At 60.9% G+C, this 21,047-nt stretch overlaps 1 protein-coding gene across 1 annotated transcript in view; it reads left to right on the top strand.

The window, feature by feature from the left end:
* The first annotated feature begins 15,074 nt into the window (after positions 1–15,074).
* LOC147116225 (protein MTSS 2-like) overlaps positions 15,075–21,047 on the top strand; it is a 55,553-nt gene continuing 49,580 nt past the window's right edge. The window contains exons 1-2 of the mRNA XM_085990993.1: positions 15,075–15,209; positions 16,049–16,123. Coding sequence (XP_085847119.1) covers positions 15,086–15,209; positions 16,049–16,123 — 199 coding nt within the window. The 5' untranslated portion in view covers positions 15,075–15,085. The remainder of the gene's footprint in view (positions 15,210–16,048; positions 16,124–21,047) is intronic.

Here is a 21,047-nt window from a genome sequence, read left to right as displayed (position 1 = left end):
CGCCGACTCCGACACCGACACCGACACCGACTCCGACACCGACTCCGACACCGACTCCGACACCGACTCCGACACCAACTCCGACTCCGACAACGACACCGACTCCGACACCGACAACGACACCGATTCCGACACCGACACCGACTCCGACACCGACTCCGACACCGACTCCGACAACGACACCGACTCCGACAACGACACCGACTCCGACACCGACAACGACACCGACTCCGACACCGACACCGACTCCAACACCGACTGACACCAACACCGACACCGAATCCAACACCGACTCTGACTCTGACTCTGACACCGACTCCGACACCGAATCCGACACCGAATCCGACACCGACTCTGACTCTGACTGACACCGACTCTGACTCTGACGCCGACACCGACTCCGACACCAACACCGACACCGACTCGGACACCGACTCTGACACCGACTCCGACACCAACTCTGACACCGACTCCGACATCGACACCGACTCCGACACAGACTCCGACACCGAATCCAACACCGACACCAACACCGACTCCGACACCGACTCCGACACCGACACCGACTCCGGCACCGACGACGACTCCGACGACGACACCGACGACGACTCCGACTCCGACGACGACTCCAACACCGACTCCGACTCCGACGCCGACTCCGACGACGCCGACTCCGACGCCGCCGACTCCGACACCGACTCCGACACCGACAACGACACCGACTCCGACACCGACTCCGACAACGACACCGACACCGACTCCGACACCGACTCCGGCACCGACACCGACTCCGACTCCGACACCGACTCCGACACCGACTCCGACACCGACAACGACGCCGACTCCGACGCCGACTCCGACGCCGACTCCGACGCCGACTCCGACACCGACTCCGACACCGACTCCGACACCGACTCCGACAACGACACTGACTCTGACACCGACTCCGACACCGACTCCGACACCGAATCCAACACCGACACCGACTCCGACACCGACACCGACTCCGACACCGACTCCGACACCGACACTGACTCCGGCACCGACGACAACTCCGACTCCGACGACGACACCGACGACGACTCCGACGACGACTCCAACACCGACTCCGACTCCGACGCCGACTCCGACGACGCCGACTCCGACGCCGACTCCGACGCCGCCGACTCCAACGCCGACTCCGACGCCGACTCCGACGCCGACACTGACTCCGACAACGACACCGACTCCGACAACGAAACCGACTCCGACAACGACACCGACTCCGACAACGACACCGACTTCGACACCGACTCCGAAACCGACTCCGACACCGACTCTGACACCGACACCAACTCCGACACCGACACATGACACCGACTCCAACAGCGACTCCGACACCGACTCCGACACCGACAATGACACCGACAACGACACCGAAAACGACACCGACTCCGACACCGACAACGACACCGACTCTGACACCGACACCGACAATGACACCGACAACGACACCGAAAACGACACCGACTCTGACACCGACTCCGACACCGACAATGACACCGACAACGACACCGACTCCGACACCGACAACGACACCGACTCCGACACCGACACCGACTCCGGCACCGACTCCGACAACGACACCAACTCCGACAACGACACCGACTCTGACACCGACAACGACACCGACTCCGACACCGACACCGACTCCAACACCGACTGACACCAACACCGACACCGAATCCAACACCGACTCTGACCCTAACTCTGACACCGACTCCGACACCGAATCCGACACCGAATCCGACACCGACTCTGACTCTGACTGACACCGACTCTGACGCCGACACCGACTCTGACACCAACACCGACACCGACTCGGACACCGACTCTGACACCGACACCGACTCCGACACCGACAGCGACACCGCCTCCGACAATGACACCGACACCGACAATGACACCGACTCCGACACCGACAACGACACCGACTCCGACAACGACACCGACTCTGACAACGACTCCGACACCGACTCCGACACCGACTCCGACACCGACTCCGACACCGACTCCGACATCGACACCGACTCCGACACCGACTCCAACACCGAATCCAACACCGACACCAACACCGACTCTGACACCGACTTCGACACCGACACCGACTCCGGCACCGACGACGACTCCGACTCCGACGACGACACCGACGACGACTCCGAATCCGATGACGACGCCAACACCGACTCCGACTCCGACGCCGACTCCGACGACGCCGACTCCGATGCCGACTCCAATGCCGCCGACTCCGACACCGACTCCGACACCGACAACGACACCGACTCTGACACCGACTCCGACAACGACACCGACACCGACTCCGACACCGACTCCGGCACCGACACCGACTCCGACTCCGACACCGACTCCGACACCGACTCCGACACCGACAACGACGCCGACTCCGACGCCGACTCCGACGCCGACTCCGACGCCGACTCCGACACCGACTCCGACAACGACTCCGACAACGACACCGACTCCGACACCGACTCCGACACCGACTCCGACACCGACTCCGACTCCGACAACGACACCGACTCCGACACCGACAACGACACCGACTCCGACACCGACACCGACTCCGACACCGACTCCGACACCGACACCGACTCCGGCACCGACGACGACTCCGACTCTGACACCGACTCCGACACCGACTCCGACACCGACACCGACAATGACACCGACTCCGACACCGACACCGACTCGGACACCGACTCCGACACCGACTCCGACTCCGACGCCGACTCCGACGATGCCGACTCCGACTCCGACTCCGATGCCGACTCCGACGCCGACTCCGACGCCGACACTGACTCCGACAACGACACCGACTCCGACAACGACACCGACTACGACAACGACACCGACTCCGACAACGACACCGACTCCGACACCGACTCCGACACCGACTCCAACACCGACTCCGACACCGACTCCAACTCCGACAACGACACCGACACCGACACCGACTCCGACAATGACTCCGAATCCGACACCGACTCCGACACCGAATCCGACACTGACTCCGACACCGACTCCGACACCGACAATGACACCACCTCCGACAACGACACCGACACCGACAACGACACCGACTCCGACACCGACAACGACACCGACTCCGACAACGACACCGACTCTGACAACGACTCCGACACCGACACCGACACCGACACCGACTCCGACACCGACACATGACACCGACTCTGACAGCGACTCCGACACCGACTCCGACACCGACAACGACACCGACACCGACTCCGACACCGACACCGACTCCGACACCGACTCCGACGACGCCGACTCCGACGCCAACTCCGACACCGACTCCGACAACAACACCGACTCCGACACCGACACCGACTCCAACACCGACACTGACTCCGACTCCGATGACGCCGACTCTGATGCCGACTCCGACGCCGACTCCGACGCCGACACCGACTCCGACGACGCCGACTCCGACACCGACTCCGACAACGACACCGACACCGACACCGACACCGACTCCAACACCGACACCGACTCCGACTCCGACGACGCTGACGCCGACTCCGACGCCGACTCCGACGCCGACTCCGACGCCGCCGACTCCGACTCCGACGCCGACTCCGCCACCGACTCCGACACCGACTCCGATGACACCGACTCCGACTCCGACGACGCCGACTCTGACGCCGACTCCGACGCCGACACCGACTCCGACGACGCCGACTCCGACGCCGACTCCGACACCGACTCCGACAACGACACCGACTCCGACACCGACACCGACTCCAACACCGACACCGACTCCGACTCCGCCGACGCCGACGCCAACTCCGACGCCGACGCCGACTCCGACGCCGACGCCGACTCCGACGCCGACTCCGACGCCGACTCCGCCACCGACTCCGACACCGACTCCGATGACACCGACTCCGACTCCGACGACGCCGACTCGGACGCCGACTCCGACGCCGACACCGACACCGACTCCAACACCGACACTGACTCCGACAACGACACCAACTCCGACACCGACTCTGACACTGACTCCGACACCGACGCCGACTCCAACGACGACGCCGACTCCGACTACGACTCCGACGCCGACTCCGACGACGCCGACTCCGATGCCGACTCCGACGACGACTCCGACGCCGACACCGACACCGACTCCGACACCGACTCCGACAACGACACCGACTCCGACACTGACAACGACACCGGCACCGACTCCGGCACCGACACCGACTCCGACTCCGACACCGACTCCGACACCGACTCGACTCCGACTCCGACACCGACTCCGACGACGCCGACTCCGACACCGACTCCGACAACGACACCGACTCCGACACCGACTCCGACACCGACTCCGACACCGACTCCGACACCGACTCCGACTCCGACAACGACACCGACTCCGACACCGACAACGACACCGACTCCGACACCGACACCGACTCCGGCACCGACTCCGACAACGACACCAACTCCGACAACGACACCGACTCTGACACCGACAACGACACCGACTCCGACACCGACACCGACTCCAACACCGACTGACACCAACACCGACACCGAATCCAACACCGACTCTGACCCTAACTCTGACACCGACTCCGACACCGAATCCGACACCGAATCCGACACCGACTCTGACTCTGACTGACACCGACTCTGACGCCGACACCGACTCCGACACCAACACCGACACCGACTCGGACACCGACTCTGACACCGACACCGACTCCGACACCGACAGCGACACCGCCTCCGACAACGACACCGACACCGACAATGACACCGACTCCGACACCGACAACGACACCGACTCCGACAACGACACCGACTCTGACAACGACTCCGACACCGACTCCGACACCGACTCCGACACCGACTCCGACACCGACTCCGACATCGACACCGACTCCGACACCGACTCCAACACCGAATCCAACACCGACACCAACACCGACTCTGACACCGACTTCGACACCGACACCGACTCCGGCACCGACGACGACTCCGACTCCGACGACGACACCGACGACGACTCCGAATCCGATGACGACGCCAACACCGACTCCGACTCCGACGCCGACTCCGACGACGCCGACTCCGATGCCGACTCCAATGCCGCCGACTCCGACACCGACTCCGACACCGACAACGACACCGACTCTGACACCGACTCCGACAACGACACCGACACCGACTCCGACACCGACTCCGGCACCGACACCGACTCCGACTCCGACACCGACTCCGACACCGACTCCGACACCGACAACGACGCCGACTCCGACGCCGACTCCGACGCCGACTCCGACGCCGACTCCGACACCGACTCCGACACCGACTCCGACAACGACTCCGACAACGACACCGACTCCGACACCGACTCCGACACCGACTCCGACACCGACTCCGACTCCGACAACGACACCGACTCCGACACCGACAACGACACCGACTCCGACACCGACACCGACTCCGACACCGACTCCGACACCGACACCGACTCCGGCACCGACGACGACTCCGACTCCGACACCGACTCCGACACCGACTCCGACACCGACACCGACAACGACACCGACTCCGACACCGACACCGACTCGGACACCGACTCCGACACCGACTCCGACTCCGACGCCGACTCCGACGATGCCGACTCCGACTCCGACTCCGATGCCGACTCCGACGCCGACTCCGACGCCGACACTGACTCCGACAACGACACCGACTCCGACAACGACACCGACTACGACAACGACACCGACTCCGACAACGACACCGACTCCGACACCGACTCCGACACCGACTCCAACACCGACTCCGACACCGACTCCAACTCCGACAACGACACCGACACCGACACCGACTCCGACAATGACTCCGAATCCGACACCGACTCCGACACCGAATCCGACACTGACTCCGACACCGACTCCGACACCGACAATGACACCACCTCCGACAACGACACCGACACCGACAACGACACCGACTCCGACACCGACAACGACACCGACTCCGACAACGACACCGACTCTGACAACGACTCCGACACCGACACCGACACCGACACCGACACCGACTCCGACACCGACACATGACACCGACTCTGACAGCGACTCCGACACCGACTCCGACACCGACAACGACACCGACACCGACTCCGACACCGACACCGACTCCGACACCGACTCCGACGACGCCGACTCCGACGCCAACTCCGACACCGACTCCGACAACAACACCGACTCCGACACCGACACCGACTCCAACACCGACACTGACTCCGACTCCGATGACGCCGACTCCGATGCCGACTCCGACGCCGACTCCGACGCCGACACCGACTCCGACGACGCCGACTCCGACACCGACTCCGACAACGACACCGACACCGACACCGACACCGACTCCAACACCGACACCGACTCCGACTCCGACGACGCTGACGCCGACTCCGACGCCGACTCCGACGCCGACTCCGACGCCGCCGACTCCGACTCCGACGCCGACTCCGCCACCGACTCCGACACCGACTCCGATGACACCGACTCCGACTCCGACGACGCCGACTCTGACGCCGACTCCGACGCCGACACCGACACCGACTCCGACACCGACTCCGACAACGACACCGACTCCAACACCGACACTGTCTCCGACTCCGACGACGCCGACTCCGACGCCGACTCCGACGCTGACTCCGACGCCGACACCGACTCCGACGACGCCGACTCCGACGCCGACTCCGACACCGACTCCGACAACGACACCGACTCCGACACCGACACCGACTCCAACACCGACACCGACTCCGACTCCGCCGACGCCGACGCCAACTCCGACGCCGACGCCGACTCCGACGCCGACGCCGACTCCGACGCCGACTCCGACGCCGACTCCGCCACCGACTCCGACACCGACTCCGATGACACCGACTCCGACTCCGACGACGCCGACTCGGACGCCGACTCCGACGCCGACACCGACACCGACTCCAACACCGACACTGACTCCGACAACGACACCAACTCCGACACCGACTCTGACACTGACTCCGACACCGACGCCGACTCCGACGACGACGCCGACTCCGACTACGACTCCGACGCCGACTCCGACGACGCCGACTCCGATGCCGACTCCGACGACGACTCCGACGCCGACACCGACACCGACTCCGACACCGACTCCGACAACGACACCGACTCCGACACTGACAACGACACCGGCACCGACTCCGGCACCGACACCGACTCCGACTCCGACACCGACTCCGACACCGACTCGACTCCGACTCCGACACCGACTCCGACGACGCCGACTCCGACACCGACTCCGACACCGACTCCGACACCGACTCCGACACCGACTCCGACTCCGACACCGACTCCGACACCGACAACGACACCGATTCCGACTCCGACACCGACTCCGACACCGACTCCGACTCCGACTACGACTACGACTCCGACGCCGACTCCGACGACGCCGACTCCGACGCCGACGCCGACTCCGACGACGACTCCGACGCCGACACCGACACCGACTCCGACACCGACTCCGACAACGACACCGACTCCGACACTGACAACGACACCGACACCGACTCCGACACCGACACCGACTCCGACTCCGACACCGACTCCGACACCGACTCCGACTCCGACTCCGACACCGACTCCGACGACGCCGACTCCGACACTGACTCCGACACCGACTCCGACACCGACTCCGACACCGACTCCGACTCCGACAACGACACCGACTCCGACACCGACAACGACACCGATTCCGTCACCAACACCGACTCCGACACCGACTCCGACACCGACTCCGACAACGACACCGACTCCGACAACGACACCGACAACGACACCGACTCCGACACCGACACCGACTCCAACACCGACTGACACCAACACCGACACCGAATCCAACACCGACTCTGACTCTGACTCTGACACCGACTCCGACACCGAATCCGACACCGAATCCGACACCGACTCTGACTCTGACTGACACCGACTCTGACTCTGACGCCGACACCGACTCCGACACCAACACCGACACCGACTCGGACACCGACTCTGACACCGACTCCGACACCGACTCCGACACCGACTCCGACATCGACACCGACTCCGACACCGACTCCGACACCGACTCCGACTCCGACACCGACTCCGACACCGACAACGACACCGATTCCGACTCCGACACCGACTCCGACACCGACTCCGACTCCGACACCGACTCCGACACCGACTCCGACACCGACTCCGACATCGACACCGACTCCGAAACCGACTCCGACACCGACTCCGACTCCGACACCGACTCCGACACCGACAACGACACCGATTCCGACTCCGACACCGACTCCGACACCGACTCCGACTCCGACTCCGACTCCGACTACGACTCCGACGCCGACTCCGACGACGCCGACTCCGACGCCGACGCCGACTCCGACGACGACTCCGACGCCGACACCGACACCGACTCCGACACCGACTCCGACAACGACACCGACTCCGACACTGACAACGACACCGACACCGACTCCGACACCGACACCGACTCCGACTCCGACACCGACTCCGACACCGACTCCGACTCCGACTCCGACACCGACTCCGACGACGCCGACTCCGACACTGACTCCGACACCGACTCCGACACCGACTCCGACACCGACTCCGACTCCGACAACGACACCGACTCCGACACCGACAACGACACCGATTCCGACACCGACACCGACTCCGACACCGACTCCGACACCGACTCCGACAACGACACCGACTCCGACAACGACACCGACAACGACACCGACTCCGACACCGACACCGACTCCAACACCGACTGACACCAACACCGACACCGAATCCAACACCGACTCTGACTCTGACTCTGACACCGACTCCGACACCGAATCCGACACCGAATCCGACACCGACTCTGACTCTGACTGACACCGACTCTGACTCTGACGCCGACACCGACTCCGACACCAACACCGACACCGACTCGGACACCGACTCTGACACCAACTCCGACACCGACTCCGACACCGACACCGACATCGACACCGACTCCGACACCGACTCCGACACCGAATCCAACACCGACACCGACTCCGACACCGACACCGACTCCGACACCGACTCCGACACCAACACCGACTCCGGCACCGACGACGACTCCGACTCCGACGACGACACCGACGACGACTCCGACGACGACTCCAACACCGACTCCGACTCCGACGCCGACTCCGACGACGCCGACTCCGACTCCGACTCCGATGCTGACTCCGACACCGACTCCGACACCGACTCCGACTCCGACACCGACTCCGACGACGCCGACTCCGACACCGACTCCGACACCGACTCCGACACCGACTCCGACACCGACTCCGACTCCGACACCGACTCCGACACCGACAACGACACCGATTCCGACTCCGACACCGACTCCGACACCGACTCCGACTCCGACTCCGACTACGACTCCGACGCCGACTCCGACGACGCCGACTCCGACGCCGACGCCGACTCCGACGACGACTCCGACGCCGACACCGACACCGACTCCGACACCGACTCCGACAATGACACCGACTCCGACACTGACAACGACACCGACACCGACTCCGACACCGACACCGACTCCGACTCCGACACCGACTCCGACACCGACTCCGACTCCGACTCCGACACCGACTCCGACGACGCCGACTCCGACACAGACTCCGACACCGACTCCGACACCGACTCCGACACCGACTCCGACACCGACTCCGACTCCGACAACGACACCAACTCCGACACCGACAACGACACCGATTCCGACACCGACTCCAACACCGACTCCGACACCGACTCCGACAACGACACCGACTCCGACAACGACACCGACAACGACACCGACTCCGACACCGACACCGACTCCAACACCGACTGACACCAACACCGACACCGAATCCAACACCGACTCTGACTCTGACTCTGACCGACTCCGACACCGAATCCGACACCGAATCCAACACCGACTCTGATTCTGACTGACACCGACTCTGACTCTGACGCCGACACCGACTCCAACACCGACACCGACTCGGACACCGACTCTGACACCGACTCCGACACCGACTCCGAAACCGACTCCGACATCGACACCGACTCCGACACTGACTCCGACACCGACTCCGACACCGACTCCGACACCGACTCCGACACCGACTCCGACACCGACTCCGACTCCGACACCGAGTCCGACACCGACAACGACACCGATTCCGACTCCGACACCGACTCCGACACCGACTCCGACTCCGACTCCGACTCCGACGCCGACTCCGACGACGCCGACTCCGACGCCGACGCCGACTCCGACGACGACTCCGACGCCGACACCGACACCGACTCCGACACCGACTCCGACAACGACACCGACTCCGACACTGACAACGTCACCGATACCGACTCCGACACCGACACCGACTCCGACTCTGACACCGACTCCGACACCGACTCCGACTCCGACTCCGACACCGACACCGACTCCGACACCGACTCCGACAACGACACCGACTCCAACACCGACACTGTCTCCGACTCCGACGACGCCGACTCCGACGCCGACTCCGACGCTGACTCCGACGCCGACACCGACTCCGACGACGCCGACTCCGACGCCGACTCCGACACCGACTCCGACAACGACACCGACTCCGACACCCACACCGACTCCAACACCGACACCGACTCCAACTCCCCCGACGCCGACGCCAACTCCGACGCCGACGCCGACTCCGACGCCGATGCCGACTCCGACGCCGACTCCGACGCCGACTCCGCCACCGACTCCGACACCGACTCCGATGACACCGACTCCGACTCCGACGACGCCGACTCGGACGCCGACTCCGACGCCGACACCGACACCGACTCCAACACCGACACTGACTCCGACAACGACACCAACTCCGACACCGACTCTGACACTGACTCCGACACCGATGCCGACTCCGACTCCGACGACGACGCCGACTCCGACTACGACTCCGACGCCGACTCCGACGACGCCGACTCCGACGCCGACTCCGACGACGACTCCGACGCCGACACCGACACCGACACCGACTCCGACAACGACACCGACTCCGACACTGACAACGACACCGGCACCGACTCCGACACCGACACCGACTCCGACTCCGACACCGACTCCGACACCGACTCCGACTCCGACTCCGACACCGACTCCGACGACACCGACTCCGACACCGACTCCGACACCGACTCCGACACCGACTCCGACTCCGACACCGACTCCGACACCGACAACGACACCGATTCCGACTCTGACACCGACTCCGACACCGACTCCGACTCCGACTCCGACTACGACTCCGACGCCGACTCCGACGACGCCGACTCCGACGCCGACTCCGACGACGACTCCGACGCCGACACCGACACCGACTCCGACACCGACTCCGACAACGACACCGACTCCGACACTGACAACGACACCGACACCGACTCCGACACCGACACCGACTCCGACTCCGACACCGACTCCGACACCGACTCCGACTCCGACTCCGACACCGACTCCGACGACGCCGACTCCGACAACGACACCGACACCGACTCCGACACCGACTCCGACTCCGACAACGACACCGACTCCGACACCGACAACGACACCGATTCCGACACCGACTCCGACACCGACTCCGACAACGACACCGACTCCGACAACGACACCGACAACGACACCGACTCCGACACCGACACCGACTCCAACACCGACTGACACCAACACCGACACCGAATCCAACACCGACTCTGACTCTGACTCTGACACCGACTCCGACACCGAATCCGACACCGAATCCGACACCGACTCTGACTCTGACTGACACCGACTCTGACTCTGACGCCGACACCGACTCCGACACCAACACCGACACCGACTCGGACACCGACTCTGACACCGACTCCGACACCGACTCCGACACCGACTCCGACATCGACACCGACTCCGACACTGACTCCGACACCGACTCCGACACCGACTCCGACACCGACTCCGACACCGACTCCGACTCCGACACCGACTCCGACACCGACAACGACACCGATTCCGACTCCGACACCGACTCCGACACCGACTCCGACTCCGACTCCGACTCCGACGCCGACTCCGACGACGCCGACTCCGACGCCGACGCCGACTCCGACGACGACTCCGACGCCGACACCGACACCGACTCCGACACCGACTCCGACAACGACACCGACTCCGACACTGACAACGACACCGATACCGACTCCGACACCGACACCGACTCCGACTCCGACACCGACTCCGACACCGACTCCGACTCCGACTCCGACACCGACTCCGAAGACGCCGACTCCGACACTGACTCCGACACCGACTCCGACACCGACTCCGACTCCGACAACGACACCGACTCCGACACCGACAACGACACCGATTCCGACACCGACACCGACTCCGACACCGACTCCGACAACGACACCGACTCCGACAACGACACCGACAACGACACCGACTCCGACACCGACACCGACTCCAACACCGACTGACACCAACACCGACACCGAATCCAACACCGACTCTGACTCTGACTCTGACACCGACTCCGACACCGAATCCGACACCGAATCCGACACCGACTCTGACTCTGACTGACACCGACTCTGACTCTGACGCCGACACCGACTCCGACACCAACACCGACACCGACTCGGACACCGACTCTGACACCGACTCCGACACCGACTCCGACACCGACTCCGACATCGACACCGACTCCGACACCGACTCCGACACCGACTCCGACACCGAATCCAACACCGACACCGACTCCGACACCGACACCGACTCCGACACCGACTCCGACACCGACACCGACTCCAGCACCGACGACGACTCCGACTCCGACTACGACACCGACGACGACTCCGACGACGACTCCAACACCGACTCCGACTCCGACGCCGACTCCGACGACGCCGACTCCGACTCCGACTCCGATGCCGACTCCAACGCCGACACTGACTCCGACAACGACACCGACTCCGACAACGACACCGACTCCGACAACGACACCGACTCCGACAACGACACCGACTCCGACACCGACTCTGACACCGACTCCAACACCGACTCCGACACCGACTCCAACTCCGACAACGACACCGACACCGACTCCGACAACGACTCCGAATCCGACACCGACTCCGACACCGACTCCGACACTGACTCCGACACCGACTCCGACACCGACAACGACACCGCCTCCGACAACGACACCGACACCGACAACGACACCGACTCCGACACCGACAACGACACCGACTCCGACAACGACACCGACTCTGACAACGACTCCGACACCGACTCCGACACCGACTCCGACACCGACTCAGACACCGACTCCGACATCGACACCGACTCCGACACCGACTCCAACACCGAATCCAACACCGACACCAACACCGACTCCGACACCGACTCCGACACCGACACCGACTCCGGCACCGACGATGACTCCGACTCCGACGACGACACCGACGACGACTCCGACTCCGACGACGACTCCAACACCGACTCCGACTCCGACGCCGACTCCGACGACGCCGACTCCGATGCCGACTCCGACGCTGCCGACTCCGACACTGACTCCGACACCGACAACGACACCGACTCCGACACCGACTCCGACAACGACACCGACACCGACTCCGACACCGACTCCGGCACCGACACCGACTCCGACTCCGACAACGACACCGATTCCGACTCCGACACCGACTCCGACACCGACTCCGACTCCGACTCCGACTCCGACTACGACTCCGACGCCGACTCCGACGACGCCGACTCCGACGCCGATGCCGACTCCGACGACGACTCCGACGCCGACACCGACACCGACTCCGACACCGACTCCGACAACGACACCGACTCCGACACTGACAACGACACTGACACCGACTCCGACACCGACTCCGACTCCGACACTGACTCCGACACCAACTCCGACTCCGACTCCGACACCGACTCCGACGACGCCGACTCCGACACTGACTCCGACACCGACTCCGACACCGACTCCGACACCGACTCCGACTCCGACAACGACACCGACTCCGACACCGACAACGACACCGATTCCGACACCGACACCGACTCCGACACCGACTCCGACACCGACTCCGACAACGACACCGACTCCGACAACGACACCGACAACGACACCGACTCCGACACCGACACCGACTCCAACACCGACTGACACCAACACCGACACCGAATCCAACACCGACTCTGACTCTGACTCTGACACCGACTCCGACACCGAATCCGACACCGAATCCGACACCGACTCTGACTCTGACTGACACCGACTCTGACTCTGACGCCGACACCGACTCCGACACCAACACCGACACCGACTCGGACACCGACTCTGACACCGACTCCGACACCGACTCCGACACCGACTCCGACATCGACACCGACTCCGACACCGACTCCGACACCGACTCCGACACCGAATCCAACACCGACACCGACTCCGACACCGACACCGACTCCGACACCGACTCCGACACCGACACCGACTCCGGCACCGACGACGACTCCGACTCCGACGACGACACCGACGACGACTCCGACGACGACTCCAACACCGACTCCGACTCCGACGCCGACTCCGACGACGCCGACTCCGAATCCGACTCCGATGCCGACTCCGACGCCGACTCCGACGCCGACACTGACTCCGACAACGACACCGACTCCGACAACGACACCGACTCCGACAACGACACCGACTCCGACACCGACTCCGACACCGACTCCAACACCGACTCCGACACCGACTCCGACAACGACACCGACTCCGACACCGAATCCAACTCCATCACCGACTCCGACACAGTGCTGCCAATGCTGCTTCTCTCTCCCCCTCTCTCTCATGGTCAGTACATTGCCATTTCCTTTCTTTAGTGCCCTGATGGAGAGCCTGATCAACCCTTTGCAGGAGAGGATAGAGGACTGGAAGAAATCCGCCAACCAGCTGGACAAGGACCATGCCAAAGGTACAACTGTGAACTCTCTCTCTCCCTCTCCTAATTTGTAGATTTGATCTTGGATGAGCGCCAAGATCCAAAACTTCAGCTCCTTATCGACCTCAGGGAATTCAGCAAAAGGCTGTGATGTTTTGCCATTTTCAGCCAGCAGTTGACACTGTGACGCTTTGTAAATCACTGAATAGTTCAGTGCAAAAAATGTTTGGAGATAATTTTCATTGTCTCTCCCTGGGCTGTGATCTGTGGGGTGGATCGCACGACCTTTATAGAACCCATTCCTATCAATGGACTGATTATCAGGCGGTTTCTATAAAGGGCGGGCAATCCAGAAGATGTAAAGCGACCACTTAGCTTTTGCTAAAAGCTCCCATGTAAATCTTATTTCTAATATTTGAATTTAATTTTATAAACGAAAATCCCCCATAACTCGATGCTCAATGCAGAAATATACAGTGTCTTCCTCCTCTGAAGTAGTATCCCATTCATCTGTTCCAGTGATGCAGTGTGGGCACACTTCATGAACAGCCATGGGATGGGAATTCATTGTGATATGTTATCACTCCAATCCAAATATGCCAAATTCCTCCATAATATTCCTAGTGTATAGAATCCCAATGGATTGAATCCACTCCCATTCATTCCCAGTGTATAGAATCCCAATCGATCTAATCCACTCCCATTCATTCCCAGTGTATAGAATCCTGTCTATGGAATGCCAGTCTGGGTACAAGATTTATGATGCTGATCCACGTGACACACTCTTGATGTTTCAGTGGTGTCAGAGCCCTGCGTGTTAGTCCGGACTGAACCCCTACGCAGAGTGAAACATTGCTTCTTCTCCCTCACAGAGTACAAGCGAGCTCGGCACGAGATCAAGAAGAAATCGTCCGACACCCTCAAACTTCAGAAGAAAGCCCGGAAAGGTGAGTGACCTGCTCATGGGCATCGGTCTGCCGTGACTTAACACCTGGATCAGATCCAACTCTCCAAAACAATGTCACAACTAATTTAAAGCTTGCAAACACTCGCATCATATCTGGATCACCGAAACAGTTGTAAATGTTCCTGTGCAGCTTCAAACATTATCCAGTTTCCTGATACTCAGCCCATCGCCCCTTTCTGGACACCAGACACTGCTCTATACTCAGCCCATCGCCCCTTTCTGGACACTGGACACTGCTCTATACTCAGCCCATCGCCCCTTTCTGGACACTGCTCTATACTCAGCCCATCGCCCCTTTCTGGACACTGGACACTGCTCTATACCCAGCCCATCGCCCCTTTCTGGACACTGGACACTGCTCTATACTCAGCCCATCGCCCCTTTCTGGACACTGGACACTGCTCTATACCCAGCCCATCGCCCCTTTCTGGACACTGGACACTGCTCTATACTCAGCCCATCGCCCCTTTCTGGACACTGCTCTATACTCAGCCCATCGCCCCTTTCTGGACACTGGACACTGCTCTATACTCAGCCCATCGCCCCTTTCTGGACACTGGACACTGCTCTATACTCAGCACATCTCCCCTTTCTGGACACTGCTCTATACTCAGCCCATCGCCCCTTTCTGGACACTGGACACTGCTCTATACTCAGCCCATCTCCCCTTACTGGACACTGGACACTGCTCTATACCCAGCACATCTCCCCTTTCTGGACACTGGACACTGCTCTACACTCAGCCCATCGCCCCTTTCTGGACACTGGACACTGCTCTATACTCAGCCCATCTCCCCTTTCTGGACACTGGACACTGCTCTATACTCAGCCCATCTCCCCTTACTGGACACTGGACACTGCTCTATACTCAGCCCATCGCCCCTTTCTAGACACTGGACACTGCTCTATACTCAGCACATCGCCCCTTTCTGGACACTGGACACTGCTCTATACTCAGCCCATCGCCCCTTACTGGACACTGGACACTGCTCTATACTCAGCCCATCTCTCCTTTCTAGACACTGGACACTGCTCTATACTCAGCCCATCGCCCCTTACTGGACACTGGACACTGCTCTATACTCAGCACATCGCCCCTTTCTAGACACTGGACACTGCTCTATACTCAGCACATCTCCCCTTTCTGGACACTGCTCTATACTCAGCCCATCGCCCCTTTCTGGACACTGGACACTGCTCTATACACAGCCCATCTCCCCTTACTGGACACTGGACACTGCTCTATACCCAGCACATCTCCCCTTTCTGGACACTGGACACTGCTCTACACTCAGCCCATCGCCCCTTTCTGGACACTGGACACTGCTCTATACTCAGCCCATCTCCCCTTTCTGGACACTGGACACTGCTCTATACTCAGCCCATCTCCCCTTACTGGACACTGGACACTGCTCTATACTCAGCCCATCGCCCCTTTCTAGACACTGGACACTGCTCTATACTCAGCACATCGCCCCTTTCTGGACACTGGACACTGCTCTATACTCAGCCCATCGCCCCTTACTGGACACTGCTCTATACTCAGCCCATCTCTCCTTTCTAGACACTGGACACTGCTCTATACTCAGCCCATCTCCCCTTTCTAGACACTGGACACTGCTCTATACTCAGCCCATCGCCACTTACTGGACACTGGACACTGCTCTATACTCAGCCCATCTCCCCTTTCTGGACACTGGACACTGCTCTATACTCAGCCCATCTCTCCTTTCTGGACACTGGACACTGCTCTATACTCAGCCCATCTCTCCTTACTGGACACTGGACACTGCTCTATACTCAGCACATCGCCCCTTTCTGGACACTGGGCACTGCTCTATACTCAGCCCATCGCCCCTTACTGGACACTGGACACTGCTCTATACTCAGCCCATCTCCCCTTTCTGGACACTGGACACTGCTCTATACTCAGCCCATCTCCCCTTACTGGACACTAGACACTGCTCTATACTCAGCACATCGCCCCTTTCTGGACACTGGACACAGCTCTATACTCAGCCCATCTCCCCTTACTGGACACTAGACACTGCTCTATACTCAGCACATCGCCCCTTTCTGGACACTGGACACAGCTCTATACTCAGCCCATCTCCCCTTACTGGACACTAGACACTGCTCTATACTCAGCCCATCTCCCCTTTCTGGACACTGGGCACTGCTCTATACTCAGCACATCTCCCCTTTCTGGACACTGGACACTGCTCTATACTCAGCACATCGCCCCTTTCTGGACACTGGACACTGCTCTATACTCAGCCCATCTCCCCTTTCTAGACACTGGACACTGCTCTATACTCAGCACATCTCCCCTTTCTGGACACTGGACACAGCTCTATACTCAGCCCATCTCCCCTTACTGGACACTGGACACTGCTCTATACTCAGCACATCGCCCCTTTCTGGACACTGGGCACTGCTCTATACTCAGCCCATCGCCCCTTTCTGGACACTGGACACTGCTCTATACTCAGCCCATCGCCCCTTTCTGGACACTGGACACTGCTCTATACTCAGCCCATCGCCCCTTTCTGGACACTGCTCTATACTCAGCCCATCGCCCCTTTCTGGACACTAGACACTGCTCTATACTCAGCCCATCGCCCCTTTCTGGACACTGGACACTGCTCTATACTCAGCCGATCGCCCCTTTCTGGACACTGCTCTATACTCAGCCCATCGCCCCTTTCTGGACACTGGACACTGCTCTATACCCAGCCCATCGCCCCTTTCTGGACACTGGACACTGCTCTATACTCAGCCCATCGCCCCTTTCTGGACACTGGACACTGCTCTATACCCAGCCCATCGCCCCTTTCTGGACACTGGACACTGCTCTATACTCAGCCCATCGCCCCTTTCTGGACACTGCTCTATACTCAGCCCATCGCCCCTTTCTGGACACTGGACACTGCTCTATACTCAGCCCATCGCCCCTTTCTGGACACTGGACACTGCTCTATACTCAGCACATCTCCCCTTTCTGGACACTGCTCTATACTCAGCCCATCGCCCCTTTCTGGACACTGGACACTGCTCTATACTCAGCCCATCTCCCCTTACTGGACACTGGACACTGCTCTATACCCAGCACATCTCCCCTTTCTGGACACTGGACACTGCTCTACACTCAGCCCATCGCCCCTTTCTGGACACTGGACACTGCTCTATACTCAGCCCATCTCCCCTTTCTGGACACTGGACACTGCTCTATACTCAGCCCATCTCCCCTTACTGGACACTGGACACTGCTCTATACTCAGCCCATCGCCCCTTTCTAGACACTGGACACTGCTCTATACTCAGCACATCGCCCCTTTCTGGACACTGGACACTGCTCTATACTCAGCCCATCGCCCCTTACTGGACACTGGACACTGCTCTATACTCAGCCCATCTCTCCTTTCTAGACACTGGACACTGCTCTATACTCAGCCCATCGCCCCTTACTGGACACTGGACACTGCTCTATACTCAGCCCATCTCTCCTTTCTAGACACTGGACACTGCTCTATACTCAGCCCATCTCCCCTTTCTAGACACTGGACACTGCTCTATACTCAGCCCATCGCCCCTTACTGGACACTGGACACTGCTCTATACTCAGCCCATCTCCCCTTTCTGGACACTGGACACTGCTCTATACTCAGCCCATCTCTCCTTTCTGGACACTGGACACTGCTCTATACTCAGCACATCGCCCCTTTCTGGACACTGGGCACTGCTCTATACTCAGCCCATCTCCCCTTTCTGGACACTGGACACTGCTCTATACTCAGCCCATCTCCCCTTACTGGACACTAGACACTGCTCTATACTCAGCACATCGCCCCTTTCTGGACACTGGACACAGCTCTATCCTCAGCCCATCTCCCCTTACTGGACACTAGACACTGCTCTATACTCAGCACATCGCCCCTTTCTGGACACTGGGCACTGCTCTATACTCAGACCATCTCCCCTTACTGGACACTAGACACAGCTCTATACTCAGCCCATCTCCCCTTACTGGACACTAGACACTGCTCTATACCCAGCACATCTCCCCTTTCTGGACACTGGACACTGCTCTACACTCAGCCCATCGCCCCTTTCTGGACACTGGACACTGCTCTATACTCAGCCCATCTCCCCTTTCTGGACACTGGACACTGCTCTATACTCAGCCCATCTCCCCTTACTGGACACTGGACACTGCTCTATACTCAGCCCATCGCCCCTTTCTAGACACTGGACACTGCTCTATACTCAGCACATCGCCCCTTTCTGGACACTGGACACTGCTCTATACTCAGCCCATCGCCCCTTACTGGACACTGGACACTGCTCTATACTCAGCCCATCTCTCCTTTCTAGACACTGGACACTGCTCTATACTCAGCCCATCGCCCCTTACTGGACACTGGACACTGCTCTATACTCAGCACATCGCCCCTTTCTAGACACTGGACACTGCTCTATACTCAGCACATCTCCCCTTTCTGGACACTGCTCTATACTCAGCCCATCGCCCCTTTCTGGACACTGGACACTGCTCTATACACAGCCCATCTCCCCTTACTGGACACTGGACACTGCTCTATACCCAGCACATCTCCCCTTTCTGGACACTGGACACTGCTCTACACTCAGCCCATCGCCCCTTTCTGGACACTGGACACTGCTCTATACTCAGCCCATCTCCCCTTTCTGGACACTGGACACTGCTCTATACTCAGCCCATCTCCCCTTACTGGACACTGGACACTGCTCTATACTCAGCCCATCGCCCCTTTCTAGACACTGGACACTGCTCTATACTCAGCACATCGCCCCTTTCTGGACACTGGACACTGCTCTATACTCAGCCCATCGCCCCTTACTGGACACTGCTCTATACTCAGCCC

The sequence above is a fragment of the Somniosus microcephalus genome, chromosome 6 (assembly GCF_052327205.1).
Source record: "Somniosus microcephalus isolate GS21.2 chromosome 6, FLI_Smic_1.0, whole genome shotgun sequence".
Classification (NCBI taxonomy): Eukaryota; Metazoa; Chordata; class Chondrichthyes; order Squaliformes; family Somniosidae; genus Somniosus; species Somniosus microcephalus.
This window is presented reverse-complemented; position numbering and strand designations above follow the sequence as displayed.